Source organism: Oreochromis niloticus, linkage group LG14 (assembly GCF_001858045.2).
Source record: "Oreochromis niloticus isolate F11D_XX linkage group LG14, O_niloticus_UMD_NMBU, whole genome shotgun sequence".
NCBI classification, from domain to species: Eukaryota; Metazoa; Chordata; class Actinopteri; order Cichliformes; family Cichlidae; genus Oreochromis; species Oreochromis niloticus.
Window position 1 is genome coordinate 39,232,034 of NC_031979.2, and position 19,902 is coordinate 39,251,935.

A 19,902-nucleotide genomic window follows, 5' to 3' on the forward strand; every position below is an offset into this window, starting at 1 on the left:
CCTCCCTGAGCCTGGTTCTGCTGGAGGTTTCTTCCTGTTAAAAGGGAGTTTTTCCTTCCCACTGTCGCCAAAGTGCTTGCTCATAGGGGGTTATATGATTGTTTCTCTGTATTATTGTAGGGTCTCATTATAAAGTACTTTGAGGTGACTGTTTGGTGCTATATGAATAAAGTTGAATGAAATTATCAGAAACTTTTGTCATGTTTAATATGAACATCCACCTCAGGAAAATGACATATATAATGGGAAATAAGAAAAAGCAAACTTCCGCTTTGGAAAACACTTTGTATTCACACGCAGTTTTCATTTCACTTCATTTCATTTAACAAATGTAGTTTTGTACTGTTCAGGTTTCCCCAGTCTTCTCTTTAGGGATGGGTACCGGTGTCCAGTGCCATAGTTCTGACATAAACGGTAGTAACCAGACCGAAAAGCAGCGCACATTTCGGTGCTTTATTTCGGTGCTTTTTTTTTTCCTGAGCCAATTCTAGCCAATCATTTTACGTTTCCGAGGATAGTAGGCGGGGCCAGGTACGTACGTTCTTTTAGAGCAGAGCTACAGATTAAAAATGCCCAAGGCAAAGCGGTCAAAAGTCTGGCTGTACTTCACAGCAAAAGGTGCAAACTCAGCAGCCTGCAACAAGTGCTTTAAGCTGATACTGTGATACTGTCAAAGGAGGTAACACCTCAAATCTGATGAAACACCTGGCGACACATAGCGTTTTTTTTTTTAAAGCCGAGAAATGGGCCGTGTTTGATAGCTTGCTGCGAGACCTCACACCGTGCACATCTGCTGCGGGTGTGGTGCCTGTTATCGGACCCGGAGTTAGCAACATCCCCCAAAAACCCGAAGAGTAGAGTCCTGGCCCCTAGCCCTGTCAGCGTAGCAGAAATGATGAGGATGATGATGGCAGCAGCAGCCATTCTTCTCTGCGTGAGTAGCTTCATGTTGTTCGTGTGTAATTAACGTTGAGTAGGCTAACCACATTATTACATTAATGCATGTAAGGTGAACTAGCAAACACCGTGGTAGTTGCATGCGGCTGTCTTCTTGTTTGATGACAGATACTCCCTTCACCCTGGCCAAAAAGGCTAAAATGACCAAAGAAAAAGTGGAAAACAGTTAAACATGAGAGGTTTTTGGACAAAGTTTGTGTTTTTTCCATTGATTAAGCACTGCTTCCAGCCAAGAGTGAGACCATATATGTCCTATAGCTGCAGAAAAGGCTAACATTGTTATCTTTTTACAAAAAAAACAGCTAAACATAAGAGGTTTTTGGACAAAGTTTGTGTTCTCCATTCTTTAAGCACCGTTTAAGCACCGGCACCGTTTCAAAAGTACCGGTTTGGCACCGGTATCGGATAAAACCTAAACGATACCCATCCCTACTTCTCTTAACTTGAAATTTCTAAAGTATGGTGCCTCATTTGGTAAAACTGGAAAAGAACTCTGTTGCACAGCACATCACCAGGACTGAACTGCCAGCCATGCAGGATCTCTATAGGCAGCGCTGCATGAGGAAGACGCAGCGGATCCTCTCCGATCCCAGCCACAGTCTTTTCACACTCCTGCCGTCCGGCAGGCGGTTCATGAGCATTCAGACCCGCACTAGCAGACACAGAGTCAGTTTCTACCCACAAGCCATCAGACTTTGGAACTGCTGACATTCCATACACACTCACTACAATTACAGGACTCTGCACACTGTCACTTCAACAAATGCCACTTAAATGCTCATTGCACAACTTTTGCACAACCTGTAAATACCAACTTGTCTTAAATTTTCTAATATTTAATACTTTTTTCTGTCCTTTTCTCCTTTTCAATGTTATTATTATTATTATTACTGCCAATTTCTGTTATTTTCTTCTTAATATAACTGCACACTCTCTATATGCTCATGTAAACCTGAGGAGCACAAGCCAAAGAATTTCATTATGGATAAATGTGGCTACACTGTTTATCTGTACATGACAATAAAACTTGAAAGTTGAAACTTGAACTTGCTCTACAATTATTGCTCATAAAGCTGGCGTTAGTTGGGCAAAAATGTATCGGAAATTAATTTTTTACCTTGAATTTTAAACAGATTTTTTAAAACCCCAGAGCATATTAATCATATCACAGAATGCTGTGAAATATTTAAAGAACAACATAGACGCTAACAAATGAAAACAAAGGTTTTATTCTTTTGTGCCGCTTCATGTGAAGCTTTTATTTTATTAACTAACCGGAAATGAGGAGTCCTGCCTCTGCCGGTCTCTGTGAACTTCCGTGTAACTTAAGTAGGAAAGAAAATTCTGGGCTGTCGCCCAGCTTCTGTCGGCCTCCAGCGGTGATCTGGCGTTATTGTCGCTAACGTTTGGCCTCGGTGTGGGAAGTTAGACACGACTCCGGAGAGAGCTCAGCCGCAGCAGCCATAACAGGCAGGCAGTGTGTGTGAGAAGTCCGAGCCGGAGGCGCTAACCGCCGGGGAGCTAATAGGCTCTAACAGCGGACAGACAGATGGCCGTGCGGCTCTTTGAGCGTTAGCTGTCAGCATGGAGGACAACAACGGACTCGACGGAGACCTGAACGCCAACGTCAGGTGTCAGAGGACCGGCGACCCGAAGCTTGACAAGGCGGTGCAGCACTGGTTAGCCTGGGACAGGGTGAGTCTGTGCCCGTTAGTCAGAAAGCCAAGCCGGGTGTAAGCGGGGAGCGCTGCACCAGACTTCCCTGACAAATCCGTCACTTTAACATATCACCACTTTTGGGCAGGGACATGTCACAGAAACAGGTTTATGAGTTATGTTTTATAGATCATTGTGGTTGTGTGGAGAAATCGGCATACAAACTGTTTCATGAAGCAGCACTGTTATTCATTAAACATAAACTTCATACAGCCTGAAGGCGGGAAGCCGGTGTTGCAGCAGGTCTGAACTATAACAGTTAAGTTAAGACTAAAGCCTTTAGGTTGAAACTGTGAGCCGAATGAACAAGTAGAATGAGCTAGCCCCCAAAAAACCTAGCAAGACGTATTTCCTTCTTGAATTATTTTCCGAAACAATAAAGTAAAGTTAAAATGAGCAGTTTTTAAAGGGGAGTTCTGTGGTGGCGGGAGGCGAGTCTGTCTCCGGGTCAGAGGGTGTGTGGTGGCCGCAGTGCGGAGCTGCAGGTCGGCTGGCAGGAGCACCGCGGCTGCTCGGGGCGTGATGGAGATTAATTTTGTGGGTTACCGGAGGATTAACCGGCAGCGTGACTCAGCATGACTCAGCAGATAGAGTCAGAAAGGCCTTTCCGGTCAATAAACATTCATCCATGGGTGAATATTGATCGTTTACTCATCTTTATTCAGGAACCAGGTCACTGTGAGCTGCTGGATGATGCTCAGATCCAAACATATTTTAAAGCCAACGTGTTTTACAACCATTTTAATTTTAAATGCAAATTAAAAATAAGCTTCGTGCCACCTCATCCATACGTGGTCACTCCTGGCCCCTAAACCAGCATGGTGGCATTGTGGAAGAGCCAGCCATTTATGACATCTAGCAGGTAATTATTGTTGTAATGTGCACAGTGAGAAAAACCTGGATGTTTGATGACGTCTGTGAAGGCTGCGCTGTAGCTTCAGCTCTGACACCGTGACCATCCGTGCAGGTCCTTCACATGAAGCTGTTTGTTTCAGTTTTCTTTAATCTTAGACTCGTTATTGTGGGTCAATCTTGTGTATGCGTCAGCAGCAAAATATACAATCAGAAGACCTGGGATCGATCCCTGAGGAACTCCAACTCCTGTGGTGAACAGTCACACGAGTTTAGGTTTTGGATGCTGGCGGAGGATTTGGATCTGGGACTGAGTCACCATGGGTCACTGGTTCAGGCTGGTGGAGCAGAGTCCCGTCTGCAGAAGAAGGCAGAGGGAGGACTTCTCTAAAACACCTCGGCACCTCGCTGGTTCATCCTGTTGCAGAACAAAGACATGGTGCAACTTTGTGCAAGATCTACAACCGTTTGACTGTGAGCAAGACCTGCCTGTGCTCATTATTGCTAATGTCTTGCTTCAGAAAGGTCAAAGGTTAATCCCAGCCACACCGTTTTATCCTTGCTGTTTGAAACTTTGGCCATGTTCAAGAAGAAACTCGGAGCTATGCTGCGTGGCAGGAGACCAGAGGAAGTCTACTGTGACAGTGTTTCAGACTGGACTGGGTTTGAACCTCCCATCGCTCCCCAGCGTCGCCCTCCCAGTGTTCAGAGCTGTGCAGTCTCTAAAGGTCACGGCTGTCTTGAACTCTGCTGTAAATGTCAGCAGCCGGGAAAAGATTCCCACTCGCCATTTGGACTCTATCTTTATCCTGTGTGCAGAGAAACATGAATGAGGTCCATCCTTCTGCCTCTCAGGGCATCAGCTGCACATCAGCTGATGCTCCGAGGCCCGTGAGCCTGCAGGGACTCCTTCACTCAGAGTGCATCCTAATGAAGACAGGAAGTGAGCACCCCACCACAGAGTACAGCAAACATGCACCGGGCACCTTTTCTAAATGTGTTAGATATTTTATCACCCACATAGTGTGACGTCAGGTGATAATCTTAATCTCATTTAATGTTTTTAATGAAACCTTTGTGAAGGTTCAGCTTCCTGTGTTTGTGCCTGTCGGGTGTGAGGAAACCTTATTTCCACACAGTGCAGATATTTATTTGTAAAGAGCAGGAACTCAGTGAGACAGTTAAACGCTCTAACAGGCTGATGAAGGCCGTACGCCAAATCATTCCTGACCCTCCACTGTGACACGTGGATCACAGATTATGATTATTATATCTGTGGCCTGCTGGAAATGTGCAGAGAGGACGATGACTGCACGACTAATCTCCTGACAGGTTCCTGAGGCGTTCCCACGCTTAGCTTCACAGTATGCTTCAGGTTGGCATCAGGTCCAAGACTGAACACCCTGCACCTTCTGAGGGACGTGACCTCAAATGGGTCGTCATATCTCTCTTAGACGTGTTTAACTGAAGATACGAGGGCTGGGGCCGCCTGTCCGTGACGTGTCCACATACGGCACTGTGCAGCTGTCTGCTGTGTGCTGCCTTATATGTGCCTGATTTCTGTACATGCAGCTCAGAGACAGAAGCTGAGTTTGTACGTTTCTAACACGCTTCAAAGTGAATATTTATCCTTCAGCACAGCCTGAATCTCTCCGTTTCCCTTCTTTATCAGTGGCTTCCATGCAGCCGTCCCTCCACTGAGACCTTGGCTGTGTGTGAGTACAGCGCGTTCACGTCCCTGTTGGGGGGTAGTTTAAAAAGTTGAGTCCAGAGTTTTCAGGCTGCCGAGGTCAGACTGTTCTCAGAGCTTTGATTAAAGAGCGAGGCTGAAAAACAGCAAACAGTGCAGCGTGAGAACGTTTCCGTCCTGGTGTCAGCGGTCGGCTTAACGAGGCCCACGAGACGTCCTTACTCCCGTGTGTCTGTAAGCACTCTGCACGTGCTCAGTTTGTGAGGTGAGGCCGAGCAGGCGAAGGCTTTGGACAAGTGTGATTATGAAAAAGGGCTGAAACACTGAAGACACTTGGGCAGCTCACCTGAGCCAGGTGATGTGACCGTATTCACCTGGACTTCCACAGGTGTTTATGGTGGCCGTGCAGTTTAGTTTGAATGTTTAGAGAAGTGTGAGAGGGTCATCCCCAGATATCCATGTCCTCACCACGGGGACGAGACGTCTGCGCCTGAATCAGCTTCAGTGATAAGTGTGTGTGCGTGTGTCACCGTGTGCGTGTGTCACCGTGTGTGTGTGTGTCACCGTGTGTGTGTGTGTCACCGTGTGTGTGTGTGTCACTGTGTGCGTGCGTCACTGTGTGACTGTGTGCGTGTGTGTCACCGTGTGTGTGCGTGCGTGTCACCGTGTGTGCGTGTGTGAGGTGTGAAAGGCGCTGTGAGTTGAGGGCGTGGTCTTACCTGTGCAGGTATGGTCAGAGGTGTGATGGGTTTCCATGCTGTGCTGCAGAACCAGTGGACCCGGGCTCAAGTGGAGTCTCTGGTGGGGGCGGGGCGTGTCGATGACCTGAGTCGGAGACTCTGCAGCAGGATGAGCTTCGGCACGGCCGGACTTAGAGCGCCGATGGGAGCAGGATTCAACCGGATCAACGACCTCACCGTCATCCAGTCCACACAGGTGAGAGAGAGGGAGGCAACATGACCGGCTCAGGTAGGCCGATGTCTGACCCGAGCCACTTCCTGTTTCCTTTGCAGGGCCTGTACTCCTACCTGTGCAGGTATTTCGCAGACTTCAGCAGCAGAGGTGTCGTGGTGGGCTTCGACACCAGAGGACAGGAGGAGAGCGGCTGCAGCAGCCACAGGTGGCACACACACAGACACACATGCGCTGACGACCCAGTCCAAGGACGTCCCTCGACACACAGACGACCATCACCACTGTGCAATATTTAATTTATGTGGAATCTTTCAGGCATTTTTCTTTAAAATTCTTCATTATTTACTTAAAGAACATACATATTTATAAAGGTTTTCAATGTTTTGTTTTCTTTGGATATTTTCTGACATAATTTCCAGATTTTAAAAACTGTAAAATATTAAAGTGTCAATAAATTCAATAAATTATGGACAAACATCTGAGTTTATGAAGCAGAGTTCACTTTGAACCAACACGTTTAACCTGTGTGTGTGTGTGTGTGTGTCTGTGTCTGTGTGTCTGTGTCTGTGTGTGTGTGTCTGTGTGTGTGTGTGTGTGTGTGTGTGTGTGTGTGTGTGTGTGTGTGTGTTTCAGGCTGGCAAAGCTGACAGCTGCTGTGCTGCTGAGCAGAGACGTCCCCGTGCATCTCTTCTCCTCCTTCGTCCCCACGCCGTACGTGGTAAGGAAACATTAACACATCACTTCCTGCATGCAGCCGGCTGTTCACTGTGACCTCACTAATGTTCACGTTGTCACGTTTTCCGGGCTGTAATGAATGAGCCGACCTCGCGTCGGCGTCAAACTGTCCTGAGCACAGAGCCAGCAGCAGCCTGACAGCTGACTGTGTCACAGACACGCCACAGATATTTAAACACTTATTAAAACTGAACGTTCACTGAGTTTCACACTGAGCGCGCTCTGTTCTCCTTTGGCAGCCTTACGCTGTGAAGAAGCTGAGGGCTGCAGCCGGAGTGATGATCACAGCGTCTCACAATCCAAAAGAAGACAACGGATACAAGGTCAGTAAGGGCGCGCTCGCAGCTGCGCCTCAAATGGGAAGTAAAAGTGAGGGAGCTCGGCTGCAGACTGAGCTGGGTGCGTGTCTCCCCCTGCAGGTGTACTGGTGTAACGGCGCCCAGATCGCCTCGCCTCATGACAAGGAGATCCTGCGATGTATAGAGGAGCAGCTGGAGCCCTGGAGCGCCTCCTGCTGGGACGTAGGGCTGGTGGATCGCTGCTCCCTGAGGACGGACCCACTGACCCAGATCAACAGCTGCTACATGGATGAGCTCGCCTCCCTCTGCTTCCACAGGTAAGCCCACCTGTTCCTCCTCTCGGTGTACTCCACAGGGATGCTAATGGTTCTTCTACAGCACGTTTTCGATGCCTCAGTGATTTCTGTCCAACTCATTCATGCTCTGATTTATAGCATCAGAGAGAAACCTGGGGTTAGTATGTTGCCCAAGGGCATTTGGGCAGCAGGGATTGAACCACCAACCTTGTGATTAGTAGATGCCTGCTCGTGATTTTTATAATATGTGAACAGTCATTTATATTTTCCTCATTTTCACAGCCTGTGTTGTTCTGCTGATGTCAGAAGCTGTTTGCCAGCAATGATTGAGTGAAAACGGAGGACGATGTTTGTGACCGCAGGCTGAGGCTTCAGCGTGATGAGTTCAGGTGTTTCGTTGGAGGACTGCAGCGCATGTTTCATGAGTCACATCTGCAGTTTGTCAGACCGCCTGCTGTTTCCACTGCTGCATGAATAAAGATGATCATTATTTCTAACCGCTGAGCGTTTACAGCGGAAATAATATTTTTTTTTCACGTTTAAGTGAAAAATCAGTGACGTTATCGTGTGGTTGGCGTTGGACATGGTGATGTCACAGTAAGGTGGTCTGATCTGAGTCCCCGGTTTTAAGTTTCACGGCGTGATTGTTTGTGCCATTAAAAGAAACGTTAGTGAACCTGCAGTAAGAGTGACACGCTCCCCTGATGTTCTGCCAGGACGTGAACGTATAAGGACGTCAGGAAATGTTGAACTTTGACCTTTAAAATGACCCTGAGCACCAACGTTAGAACATGTTTCCTGATGCGTCTCAGGGACCTGAACAGCAGCTCCCCGCTGAAGTTCGTCCACTCCTCCTTCCACGGCGTCGGCCACGCCTTCGTCCAGCAGGCCTTCCGGGTGTTCGGCTTCCCGCCACCGATCGCCGTCCCGGAGCAGAAAGACCCCGACCCCAACTTCTCCTCGGTGCGCTGTCCCAACCCTGAGGAGGGAGAGTCTGTGCTGGTGGGTCAGGTTCCCGTCTCGTTTGCTCACAAATGACCGAATCCTGTCATTCGCTTATCCGGTGTCTTGTTTTCCAGGAACTTTCTCTCCTTCTGGCAGAGCGGGAAAACGCCCGCGTCGTCCTGGCGACGGATCCTGATGCTGACCGGCTGGCTGTAGCAGAGAAGTCTGACGGGTATATTTGCTCAAAGGCACTTCAGAGCTTAAAGTATTTGGCAGCGCTGCAGGTTCACCTGTATCGACCTGGTTTCAGGGTCTAGTTTACCTGTGTTTCAGGTGTGGCTGGAAGGTGTTCACAGGTAACGAGATGGCGGCCCTGCTGGGCTGGTGGATGTTCTTCACGTGGAAGGAGAACCACCCTGAACCAGCAGACGCTCAGAGCATTTACATGTTGGCGACCACGGTGTCCTCGAAGATCCTGCAGGCCTTCGCTCGCATCGAGGGGTTCCACTTTGAGGTCAGATGCTCAGGCGTTAGTGAGCACGCCAGTGTCTGGAAGTAAGACGACGATGATGATGAAGGTTTCTCTGTGCTCAACAGGAAACTCTGCCGGGCTTTAAATGGATCGGGAATAGAATCCACGAGCTGTCCAAAACAGGAAGCAGAGTCATCTTTTCCTTTGAGGAGTCCATTGGTAACTAAGCTCCTCTGTGACGTAGAAACTGAACAGTTAGCAGTGTTTCCTGGAAACTCTCTCCTGTCTGACTGTCTGATTTAAATTTACAGTAACTCATTACACAGCAGTGGGGAGTAGACTTCATCACAGTAGATGAGTTTAAGGATAATCCACCCACTGTGATCATCTTCAGTGCCCTGTACCAACACAGAGCAGCCACCTGTGTTGCTGCACAGTCCTTTACAGTATAAAGGGTCTTTGATGGTTATTGGAGAACTGAATTCATTCTGTGTTTTAAAGGTTTATTTGAAGGGAAACTGTCAGGTGTCCCTTCATCTCTTCAGGGTTCCTCTGTGGGGACACGGTCCTGGATAAGGACGGCGTGAGCTCGGCGGCGGTTGTGGCTGAAATGGCCGCTTACCTTCACAACAAGAACCTAAGTCTGATCCAACAGCTGCACAACATCTACCAGACGTAAGACTGCAGGGCACCGCTCTAACATCACGATCACAACGTGTCATTTAATGTTGAGCCGTGTGATGTTTACTGACCTGCTTCAATAAGTAAAGAAGATTCTATGCTGGACTTCATTGTGTGTCCCTTAAAGCCCACGCGCAGCTTGGTCCCCCCCCCCACACACACACACACACACACTGGTGTCCGTTACTCAGTCCAGATATTTCAAACAGTATGCCATGAACATCGACATTGGATTCAAACGCTCTGTTTGTTTGCATGACCCTCCAAACAGAAACGTCACCAGCAGGGGGCAGCAGGCATCCTCCAATCAGGCTTAAAGTACATCAGGGACACTGACAACACCCAGGACTGTGCTTTTATTAAAACCTTTACAGGGAATCAACAAAATAATCCAGCTGAATTTATTTACTTTAATTTAAAGACAGAAAACAGGAAGACTTAACATAGACAGAGGAAGTGTTGATACAAGGACACAGAACTCTGTTTTTTATTTTATACTGGTGCATTCAAACATGAAACATTACAGGCTGGTGTCATATTATGGATACGTCGCTCTTTGATCCGCATACTTAAAAAAAAGTGGATTAAAAGTAAAACCAAAAAGAAATAGAATTAATTCTTTGAAAAACATCTCCACAAAACTACTACTAAAACTACATGGCACAGAAAGCTGTGCTCTGCTCTTATGTTGACAGTCATCCCCGGTGTGACTTCCTGTCTGCAGGTACGGGTATCACGTGTCTAAAACCTCCTACGTCGTCTGTAACGACCCTCCCACCATCCAGAGGATCTTCAGCCGCATCAGAAACTTTGACGGCAGCGGCTCGTACCCGAAGACGTGCGGCGGCGTCCAGATCGTTCATGTAAGAGACGTTACCACGGGATACGACAGCAGCCAGCCGGACCTCAGATCTGTGAGATGCAGTCTTGTTCTTCCTCAAGTTCCTCCTGTTCAGTTCAGGTGTGTTCAGGTGTGTTTTCCCGTGCAGGTTCTTCCCGTGTCCAGGAGCAGTCACATGATCACCTTCACGCTGAAGAACGGCGTCGTGGCCACGCTGAGGACAAGCGGCACCGAACCGAAGATCAAGTACTACACCGAGTTCTGCGCAGCGCCGGGGCAAAGGTCAGCTCCTCGTTTCTGTTTGTCTGTGATGGAGATGAAACGTTAACGACAGCGAGCAGCAAGTCAGACGTGTGTGTACACAAACGCACATACATGCAGGAGACATACAAACAAACAGCAAAATCAAGCTGAGTAGTTGCAGAGAAGGATAAACTCCAGGCCACCTAAACACAGCAAATGTGAAGGCACGAGATGAAATCCCCGACACTTGTTGGTCCAGTTAATGTTGAAAGTATTATTTAAAGAGCTGAAATCAATGAAAGTTAAGCCACCATTATTATAACTGTTGACAACAACAGTTCTGTGGATGTGATGAGCTTCGTTTTCCACAGGAAATGATAGAACAGAGTTATCACCAAGACTGAGCAGCACAGACGAGACGGACTTTCAGCCCCCCTCACACAGCTGTTAAGAACATTTAAATTCAAAGTGCTCCTAAATGTCCTGTCTTTGGTAATGTGTATTCCTACATAGGTTACACAGCTTTTTCCTGGAAGACCAGAAACGCAGGTCACAGCACACTCGTTCTCCGGTAACAGTTGTTGAGATTAAGTCCTGATTCCCTGGAAGAAGACTCCATGGTGCCTTTCTCACTTCCACAGCATGTCTTTTATCCTGCCCCTCGCTGAGCCAGAGGTTTCTTCCTGTTAAAAGGGAGTTTTTCCTTCCCACTGTCGCCAAAGTGCTTGCTCATAGGGGGTCATATGATTGTTGGGTTTTTCTCTGTATGTATTATTGTAGGGTCTGCCTTATAATATAAAGCGCCTTGAGGCGACTATTGCTGTGATTTAGCGCTGTGTAAATAACGCTGAGCTGAATTGTGGTCTTCCAGCTGACTGATGGAGCTTTCTTTCCCTGCAGTGCTGATGCCTTCAGCTGAACAGGCTCTGATCTGTGAGCTCAATAACTGTGCTGCTAACAGGAAAAGATCCACAGACGTTTCAGAGAAAATCTGTTGTACCACAAGAAAGTTTGATAGAACCATGATGTTTGTACAGAGTTCTGACACGTTTGCTAAAAAAGCACCAAAGCCAAATTTATTTAGAGCAGACAGGATAAAGTCCAAGAATAATCTACGTCAGGTCCTCGTGTCACTCTAACAAACTTCATGTGTGACCTCATGATGTGTGGGCGTGGCCTCAGTGACATCATCAGCCTCTCTGTGTTGCAGCGAGGTGTCCACCCTGGAGGAGGAGCTCAGGAAGGTCACCACTGCCCTGGTGGATGAGTTCCTGGAGCCCGAGAAGAACAGCCTGATCCGCCGCCTGGTGTAGCACCGCCTGCTCGTACCTGCTTACTGTTGATTACATCACATCCTGTCATGTGTGAATCAGAGCAGCAGCTGCCTCACTCTGGTGTTGGTGAACTATAACCCTGAAGAGGTTAAGAGAGCGAGTCTTCAGATTCTTTCGTGTGATTGGCTGTGATGGAAGCTCGTTATGACAGACAAACCTGACGTGATGTTTGTGTATGAGAAACATTTAAATCTTATTTTAAGATTATTTTCATGTTCTGGTGTTTGAAAAAGCAACAAATTAATTTTCTTTAAAACAAAAAGTTGACTAAAAAAACAAAATGAAACAAAAGATAAAAACTAAATATCGAAATGGGACACGTGTGAGCAGAGCACTTTAGTTTGCTTAATTCAGCAGTAGTGCATTCTGGGAGTTGGCCCTGAATACTCTTTTCGTGTGGATATTTTGTTGTTGTTGTTGTTGCCATCTGTTCTTTTCAACCAAATTTAAATGAATAAAATCGGCAGGCAGGACAATTAAATTATTTTATTTATTTTTGTGTAAAAATGCCAAATATTTGTTGTAGCTTTTTAATTATTTGTGACAGTAAAATCTGCTATTTTTTATTTTTATCCAGTTCTTGATGTTTTATGTTAAACAGATTGTAGAAGCAGCTGTTGCTGATATTTATTTTGAATAATTTCATAAGCGAAGGTGAGAAATAAAACAGAGCTGAGTTTGTTCTGATGTCACATTGACTGTTCGTTGGCCTGAGGTAATTTATTTTTCTACTCAAGGAGATTAAAGATGTTTATGTGAGAGGAGGAGCTGCTGTTTCTGCTGTTGCGCATTCGGCTCCATGCAGATGCTTTTATTTTGTTAAAGAAATGGTTGACGACAGCGTGACGCCTCATCTGTGAATTACTGTCACAGCTTCATTCGTACTGAAAATAAAATAAAAATACTCTTATGTGGTTCTCTGATTACCTTCATGTGCTCTTCACTTCTCCTTACCAACCAAATCCCACACGGATATGTGAAGAATGAAGGGACCCTGCAGCGAAACGGAGAGCCAACCTCTGACTGAGTGCCTGTTTACTCAGTCTGACCACCTGTGAAGGTAACGTGCTAACATGGCTAACGCTAGCATCACCGCACGTAGCCCCGTTATTTTAAGGTCATCTTAGCTAATGAAAATTTTACGTCGCAGCTGTACGAGCTCGCTACGTGTTTTGTAAGCTGCTGTGCTCTTCACAAATAAAGCTGGAAGCAGCTCAGACTGTTAGAACCAGCACTGAGCCCTGTTACATTTATACGGTGTTAGAGCAATGGCTGCAACCTACAGCCTTTAAACTAGCGATTAAAATGCTGACAGTAAACTCGTCAGTCCAGATGTTACCACATTACTTTGTGATACTTAGAGTTAAAACAACTGAGACAGGCTGATTAAAATAACAGCTGTCAGTTCTCTCATTCAACATATCAAGACTGGAGATCACACTACTGATTTCAGTTCATTTAATATGTGAGTGCACAGATTCATTCTCAACTGGACATAAGTGATGATCAAAGGTTGTATATATGATGAAGTCATCAAATCCCAGCCTCTAACACTGTTACGGTTTTTGACTCAATCGCAGGACACCAGGATCAGATTCACATGAGAGAGTTTTATTTACAAGTCCACCAAGTGTATATACAAAAAGGTACAGGGGAAGTGCTTTGTACAACAGGGTGAGGGACGGGGCTCCAGGGAAATCCAAGGGGAAGGCACTTGTTCTCCAAACAATCCACACACACACACACACACACACGATAGCAGGCTCTCACTCCAACACTCGCAACTCGGGAATCACACGGGGAAGAATCCAGGAAATCTGTAGACAGGGAGACGTGGTTAAATACAAAAGCACAAAGAAACACTCAACTTGCTGTGGCTTGACTTTCACTAACGCGTGGCAGACAAGGATCCAGTGAAGGACCGCGTCACCTCCTGGCTTAAATGCTGATAACCTTGATTAGGCTCAGGTGTTTCCTTTCTCCGAGGGCGTGAACCCACAATGAGTTCCGCCCCAGCGACAGAAAGGAGGAGAGAGAGAGTGGAAGTGAGAGAGAAAGATAGAATACGCTGACCAGCGTCCAGCTGATCCTCCTGGCCATGACAAACACAGTGCGCTGAATCTTAGCTTTGGATGTCCAGTATATTCTAATCAGTGCAATGTAAGCATTCACTGAACCTACAGTATCTACACCTGTGTGGCACATGTGTGGTAAAGATACAGATAATGAAGTTTAATTATTAATACAATATACATCATGAAAAACAAAAGCTGAAATTGATTCAGTTTAGTACTTTTCTCTGTATGCTCTGTGATTATAAAGGCCTTAAATTCTGTGATATATACTGTAAATGATTTTCACAGAGGTCTTAAAGTAGTTAAATCACTGCTGATAGTCTGGTGGTTTATATTTTCACATATTTTTGTGTCTGTAGGGCTGTTTGATGACGATTTGGACTCCTCTGGGAGATGAGGACACACCCACATCTGTTCCACCAGCCTATTAATCAACAAAGACCCAGACAGACTATTAATTCATTTGAAAGCCTGATGCTTAGCCTCGTCCACCCCAGCTGTAAAACTCAGAAACCAGTCTGACTTGTTATCATCTATCGTCCACCTGGGCCTTACACAGAGTTTCTCTCTGATTTCTCAGACTTTTTATCTGATTTAGTGCTCAGCTCAGCTGTGCTTATTTCTGAGACATGATTTTTTTGAATGTGTTCATATTTAGACAGTGTGCATCTGTATGCTGAAACTGTAATGGTGAACCTGAGGTGATGGTAAACACAAGGCAAATATATATAAATATAAAACAATATTGAAGTAATGTCTTTACCCTGTGCAGCGTGTGGACGCTGTGCACACATACTGCTGTATCCACCGGATTCCAGCCAGAGTGGATTCTGGAGTCTTCCCACACTCCTGTTAGTGATCCTCCATCTGGATGGATGATAACAACCTTGTGAACAATCTAGCAGGTGGAGATGGCCCATATCTATGGGACTGATTTGTGCTAATAACGCCCATTGTATGGACTGATAACAGCCGAAGCGGATGATTAAAGTCACCCAGTTGCTAGTTGTGCGATTACCCAGCATACATCACTCCCTCCATAAATGCAATAAACGATACAAAAGTAATGGCCTATAATTAATTTATCTGCTGTATTTTGCTGTTTCTCTGTTTCTCATGGACTTCATGCAGGAGAGACGGCCTCAGTGATGATGGATTCTGCATCCTCTGCTTTACCTCCTAATCTCTTTCTTCTTTAACATACAATTAAAATCACTCCGAAAGCGTAAACGTACTGACGAAGTCTGTAATTTTTAAACATTTGCACTTTTACTTGTTTTATGAGTTATATTTAAGAAGAGTAAAGTTGTTCACATAAAGTTTTTATTCTTTTGTATCATGTACCACATACTGAACTTTACAGCCCAGGTGAAAGGAAGGAAAAAAAACAACAACAACAACAACAAAAAAAAATATATATATATATGTATATGTTAAAAAAAAAACACCCATCTCGCCCTTACGGGTGGTTTATCCTTCAAGCTCGGGTCCTCTACCAGAGGCCTGGGAGCTTGAGGGTCCTGCGCAGTATCTTAGCTGTTCCCAGGACTGCGCTCTTCTGGACAGAGATCTCCGATGTTGTTCCCGGGATCTGCTGGAGCCACTCGCCTAGCTTGGGAGTCACCGCACCTAGTGCTCCGATTACCACGGGGACCACCGTTACCTTCACTCTCCACATCCTCTCGAGCTCTTCTCTGAGCCCTTGGTATTTCTCCAGCTTCTCGTGTTCCTTCTTCCTGATATTGCTGTCATTCGGAACCGCTACATCGATCACTACGGCCGTCTTCTTCTGTTTGTCTACCACCACTATGTCCGGTTGGTTAGCCACCACCATTTTGTCCGTCTGTATCTGGAAGTCCCACAGGATCTTAGCTCGGTCATTCTCCATCACCCTTGGGGGCATCTCCCATTTTGACCTCAGAACTTCCAGGCCATATTCGGCACAGATGTTCCTGTACACTATGCTGGCCACTTGGTTATGGCGTTCCATGTATGCCTTGCCTGCTAGCATCTTGCACCCTGCTGTTATGTGCTGGATTGTCTCTGGGGCATCTTTACACAGCCTGCACCTGGGGTCTTGCCTGGTGTGAGAGACCCCAGCCTCTATGGATCTTGTACTCAGAGCTTGTTCTTGTGCTGCCATGATTAGTGCCTCTGTGCTGTCTTTCAGTCCAGCTTTGTCCAGCCGCTGGTAGGATTTCTGGATATCAGCCACCTCCTCTATCTGCCGGTGGTACATACCGTGCAGGGGCCTGTCCTTCCATGATGCTGCCTCCTCTTCCTCTTCTTTCTTGGGGTATTACCTGAGGTATTCACTGAGCGCTCGGTCGGTTGGGGCCATCTTCGTGATGTATTTGTGGATGTTCGTTGTCTCATCCTGGACTGTGGTGCTGACACTCACCAGTTCCCGGCCCCCTTCCTTCCGCTTAGCGTACAGCCTCAGGGTGCTGGACTTGGGGTGAAACCCTCCATGCATGGTAAGGAGCTTTCTTGTCTTTATGTCAGTGGCTTCTATCTCCTCCTTTGGCCAGCTTATTATCCCAGCCGGGTACCTGATCACGGGCAGGGCGTAGGTGTTGATAGCCCGGATCTTGTTCTTACCGTTCAGCTGACTCCTCAAGACTTGCCTGACCCTCTGCAGGTACTTGGTGGTTGCAGCTTTTCTATCGGCCTCTTCATGGTTCCCATTCGCCTGCGGGATCCCCAGGTACTTGTAACTGTCCTCTATGTCTGCAATGTTGCCTTCTGGTAGTTTGATCCCCTCAGTTCTGACTACCTGCCCTCTCTTTGTTACCATCCGACTACACTTCTCCAGTCTGAATGACATATATATATATATATATTGTAGGATTAAAGAAATTATTTTACGGTTACTGTTCATAACCATCATCTTTATCATTGCATTAATTATCATTTCATCAAAGCATTTATTGAAGTTGTTGGCATTATGTTATAATTTGTATTACAGGTGTTATCATAATCACATATTAACATGTTTATTACAGGTGCAGTTATAACCACTTAAATCGTTGAGTTAAATCTATAATCTTAAAAGCTTATATGCTGAGTATATTGTTACAGTAAAATAGTAGCTGAGCAAAGGCCTCAGTGTATTCAGCAACATGTTGCACTAGAGTTTACTTGACAACAGGTGACAGACGGAGGACAAGTCCATGGGGACCTCAAAGGCCTGAGATCATCACCATATTTGAAAGAGGATGCCAGAAAGGGGAACTTCTGTGTCTGCATTTATCTCTTAAGATTGATCATTATCTGTAAAAGAGGCAAATAATGTTCTTAAGATGCAAATTATGTGCTTGTAAACGCAAGAGGGGGCGTCATAATACCCTGACAATATAAAAGCAATTTGAAGTGTATTTTTGGGCGGAGATCTGATGCTGTTCGCATACATCTCCCCACGCTGCGTGTTTCATTAAAATCAATTGTTTGACCAAGCTCTTCTGGACCATCGTTGTTTTACTCTCGTCCTCAATTTCGGACCCTTAACAATATGTATATGTATGACTAGGCAGCTGATAGGCCTATCAGCTGCCTAGTCCCACGGGCTAACCAAGCCTGATATGACTCCTACTTCAGCTTGGTGGCTCCCTTCACCTATGGAAGGGGTGGGCAACTCCAGGCCCTGGGTCAACACACCTAAATTAAATGATTAATTCATTACCAGGCCTCTGGAGAACTACAAGATATGTTGAGGAGGTAATTTAGCCATTTGAATCAGCTGTGTTGGATCAAGGACACATCTAAAACCTGCAGGAGACCGGCCCTCGAGGCCTGTGTCCTATGGTGTCTGCCACCATGACAGGGACCAACCACCTTGCGGCCGCAGCTCAGTGCAGCAGCTTCGGCAATGGAGGTGCTGAACATGGTCCATTCGGACTTAATGTCCCCAGTCTCCCTCGGAATGCTGTTGAAGCTCTGCAGTAGGTGTGCATTGCAGATCTTGCAGACCAGGGTCTCTGCTAGGCTCACCACCAGGTGGTGATCAGTTAATGGTTCAGCCCCTCTCTTTACCCAAGTGTCCAAAACATATAACCGCAGGTCTGGTGAAACGATTATAAAATTGATCATTGACCTGCTGCCTAGAGTGTCCTGGTGCCACGTGCACTTATGGAACACTTATGATCAAAGATGGTGTTTGTTACGGCCAAACTGTGGTTTGCACAGAAGTGCAACAACAAAACACCGCTTGGGTTCAGATCCGGGAGGCCGTTCCTCCCAGTCAGTCCCCTTCAGGTCTCACTGTTGTTGCCCACATGAGCATTGTTGTCCAACTGGGAGACTTCAGAGTCCCCAAGCCGAGCACCCTCCAGCACCCCACCCAGGGACTCCAAGAAGGCTGGGTACTCTGAACTGCCACTCGGCAAATAAGCGCAGACGACAGTTGGGACCCATTCCCCAATCCAGAGGAAACAAACCTTCTCCTCCAGTGGGAGAAACCCCAACGTACAGGCAGCAAGCCGAGGGGATACTAGAGATACCCACCCTAGCCTAGCCTGCCGCCTCTCACCAAGGGCAACTCCAGATTGAGTCCAGCCCCTCTCCAGGAGACTGGTTCCAGAGCCCAGGCCATGCGTTGAGGTGAGCCCGACTATATCTAGCCGGTACCTCTCAACCTCACGCACTAACTCAGGCTCCTCCTCCAGTAACAATGTGAGGACACTTGGAGTCATTTTTGACAGGATATGTCCTTCAATGCACATATTAAAGAAATATGCAGGACCCCTTTCTTGCATAATATTCTATGTATTATTGTATGGTCTACTGTAAAATATAAAGCACCTTGAGGCAACTGTTGTTGTGATTTGGCGCTGTATAAATAAAATTGAATTGAACTGAACTGAACTGAACTGAATTGAATTGAATATCAGTAAAAACAGAGATAGTGTCTGTCTCCTGAATCCAAACTGGAAGCTGGTTCCACAGAAGAGGGGCCTGAAAACTGAAGGCTCTGCCTCCCATTCTACTTTTAAATACTCTAGGAACAACAAGTAGGCCTGCAGTGTGAGAGCGAAGTGCTCTAATAGGATATTATGGTCAACAGTATCGAACGCTGCACTGAGGTCTAGCAGGACAAGCACAGAGATGAGTCCACTGTCAGAGGCCATAAGAAGATCATTTGTAACCTTCACTAAAGCTGTTTCTGTGCTGTGATGAGCTCTGAAACCTGACTGAAACTCTTCAAATAAGCCATTCCTCTGCAGATGATCTGTTAGCTGTTTGACAACTACTCTTTCAAGGATGTTTGATATGAAAGGAAGGTTGGAGATTGGCCTATAATTAGCTAAGACAGCTGGGTCTAGAGATGCTTTTTAAGTAAAGGTTTAACTACAGCCAGCTTGAAGGCCTGTGGTACATAGCCGATTATTAGAGATAGGTTGATCATATTTAAGATTGAAGCATTAATTAATGGCAGGACTTCTTTGAGCAGTTTTGTAGGAATGGGGTCTAAAAGACACGTTGATGGTTTGGAGGAAGTAATTATTGAAGTTAACTCAGAAAGATCAATTGGAGAAAAAGAGTCTAACTTAACATCGATGGTACTAAAAGTAGCTGTAGATAATATTACATCTGTGGGATGATTATTGATAATTTTTTCTCTAATGATTAAAATTTTATTTGTGAAGAAGTTCATGAAGTCATTACTAGTTAACGTTAAAGGGATTGTTGGCTCAGTAGAGCTCTGACTGTTTGTCAGCCTGGCTACAGTGCTGAAGAGAAACCTGGGGTTGTTCTTATTTTCTTCAATCAGTGATGAATAGTAAGATGTTCTGGCTTTGCGGAGGGCTTTCTTATAAAGCAGCAAACTATTTCTCCAGGCTAAATGATGAGC

At 46.0% G+C, this 19,902-nt stretch overlaps 1 protein-coding gene across 1 annotated transcript; it reads left to right on the forward strand.

The window, feature by feature from the left end:
- Positions 1-2,249: 2,249 nt before the first annotated feature.
- pgm2l1 (phosphoglucomutase 2-like 1) lies at positions 2,250-12,899 on the forward strand. Its single transcript, XM_003457813.5, has 14 exons — positions 2,250-2,652; positions 5,984-6,151; positions 6,229-6,335; positions 6,764-6,848; positions 7,105-7,188; positions 7,285-7,481; positions 8,273-8,462; positions 8,540-8,637; positions 8,739-8,919; positions 9,003-9,096; positions 9,423-9,552; positions 10,283-10,472; positions 10,548-10,681; positions 11,853-12,899. The coding sequence occupies exons 1-14, from the start codon at positions 2,542-2,544 to the stop codon at positions 11,953-11,955; spliced, it is 1,872 nt and encodes a 623-aa protein (XP_003457861.1). The 5' UTR covers positions 2,250-2,541; the 3' UTR covers positions 11,956-12,899.
- The last annotated feature ends 7,003 nt before the right edge of the window (positions 12,900-19,902 follow it).

What these genes read in the sequence shown, in the direction of transcription:
- pgm2l1 (XM_003457813.5), top strand. Translation starts at nt 2,542, where the DNA reads ATGGAGGACAACAACGGACTCGACGGAGACCTGAACGCCAACGTCAGG. An exon ending in CTGCACAACATCTACCAGAC is followed by an intron (nt 9,553 to 10,282) that starts GTAAGACTGCAG and finishes TCCTGTCTGCAG; the next exon opens with GTACGGGTATCACGTGTCTA. An exon ending in TGCGCAGCGCCGGGGCAAAG is followed by an intron (nt 10,682 to 11,852) that starts GTCAGCTCCTCG and finishes TCTGTGTTGCAG; the next exon opens with CGAGGTGTCCACCCTGGAGG.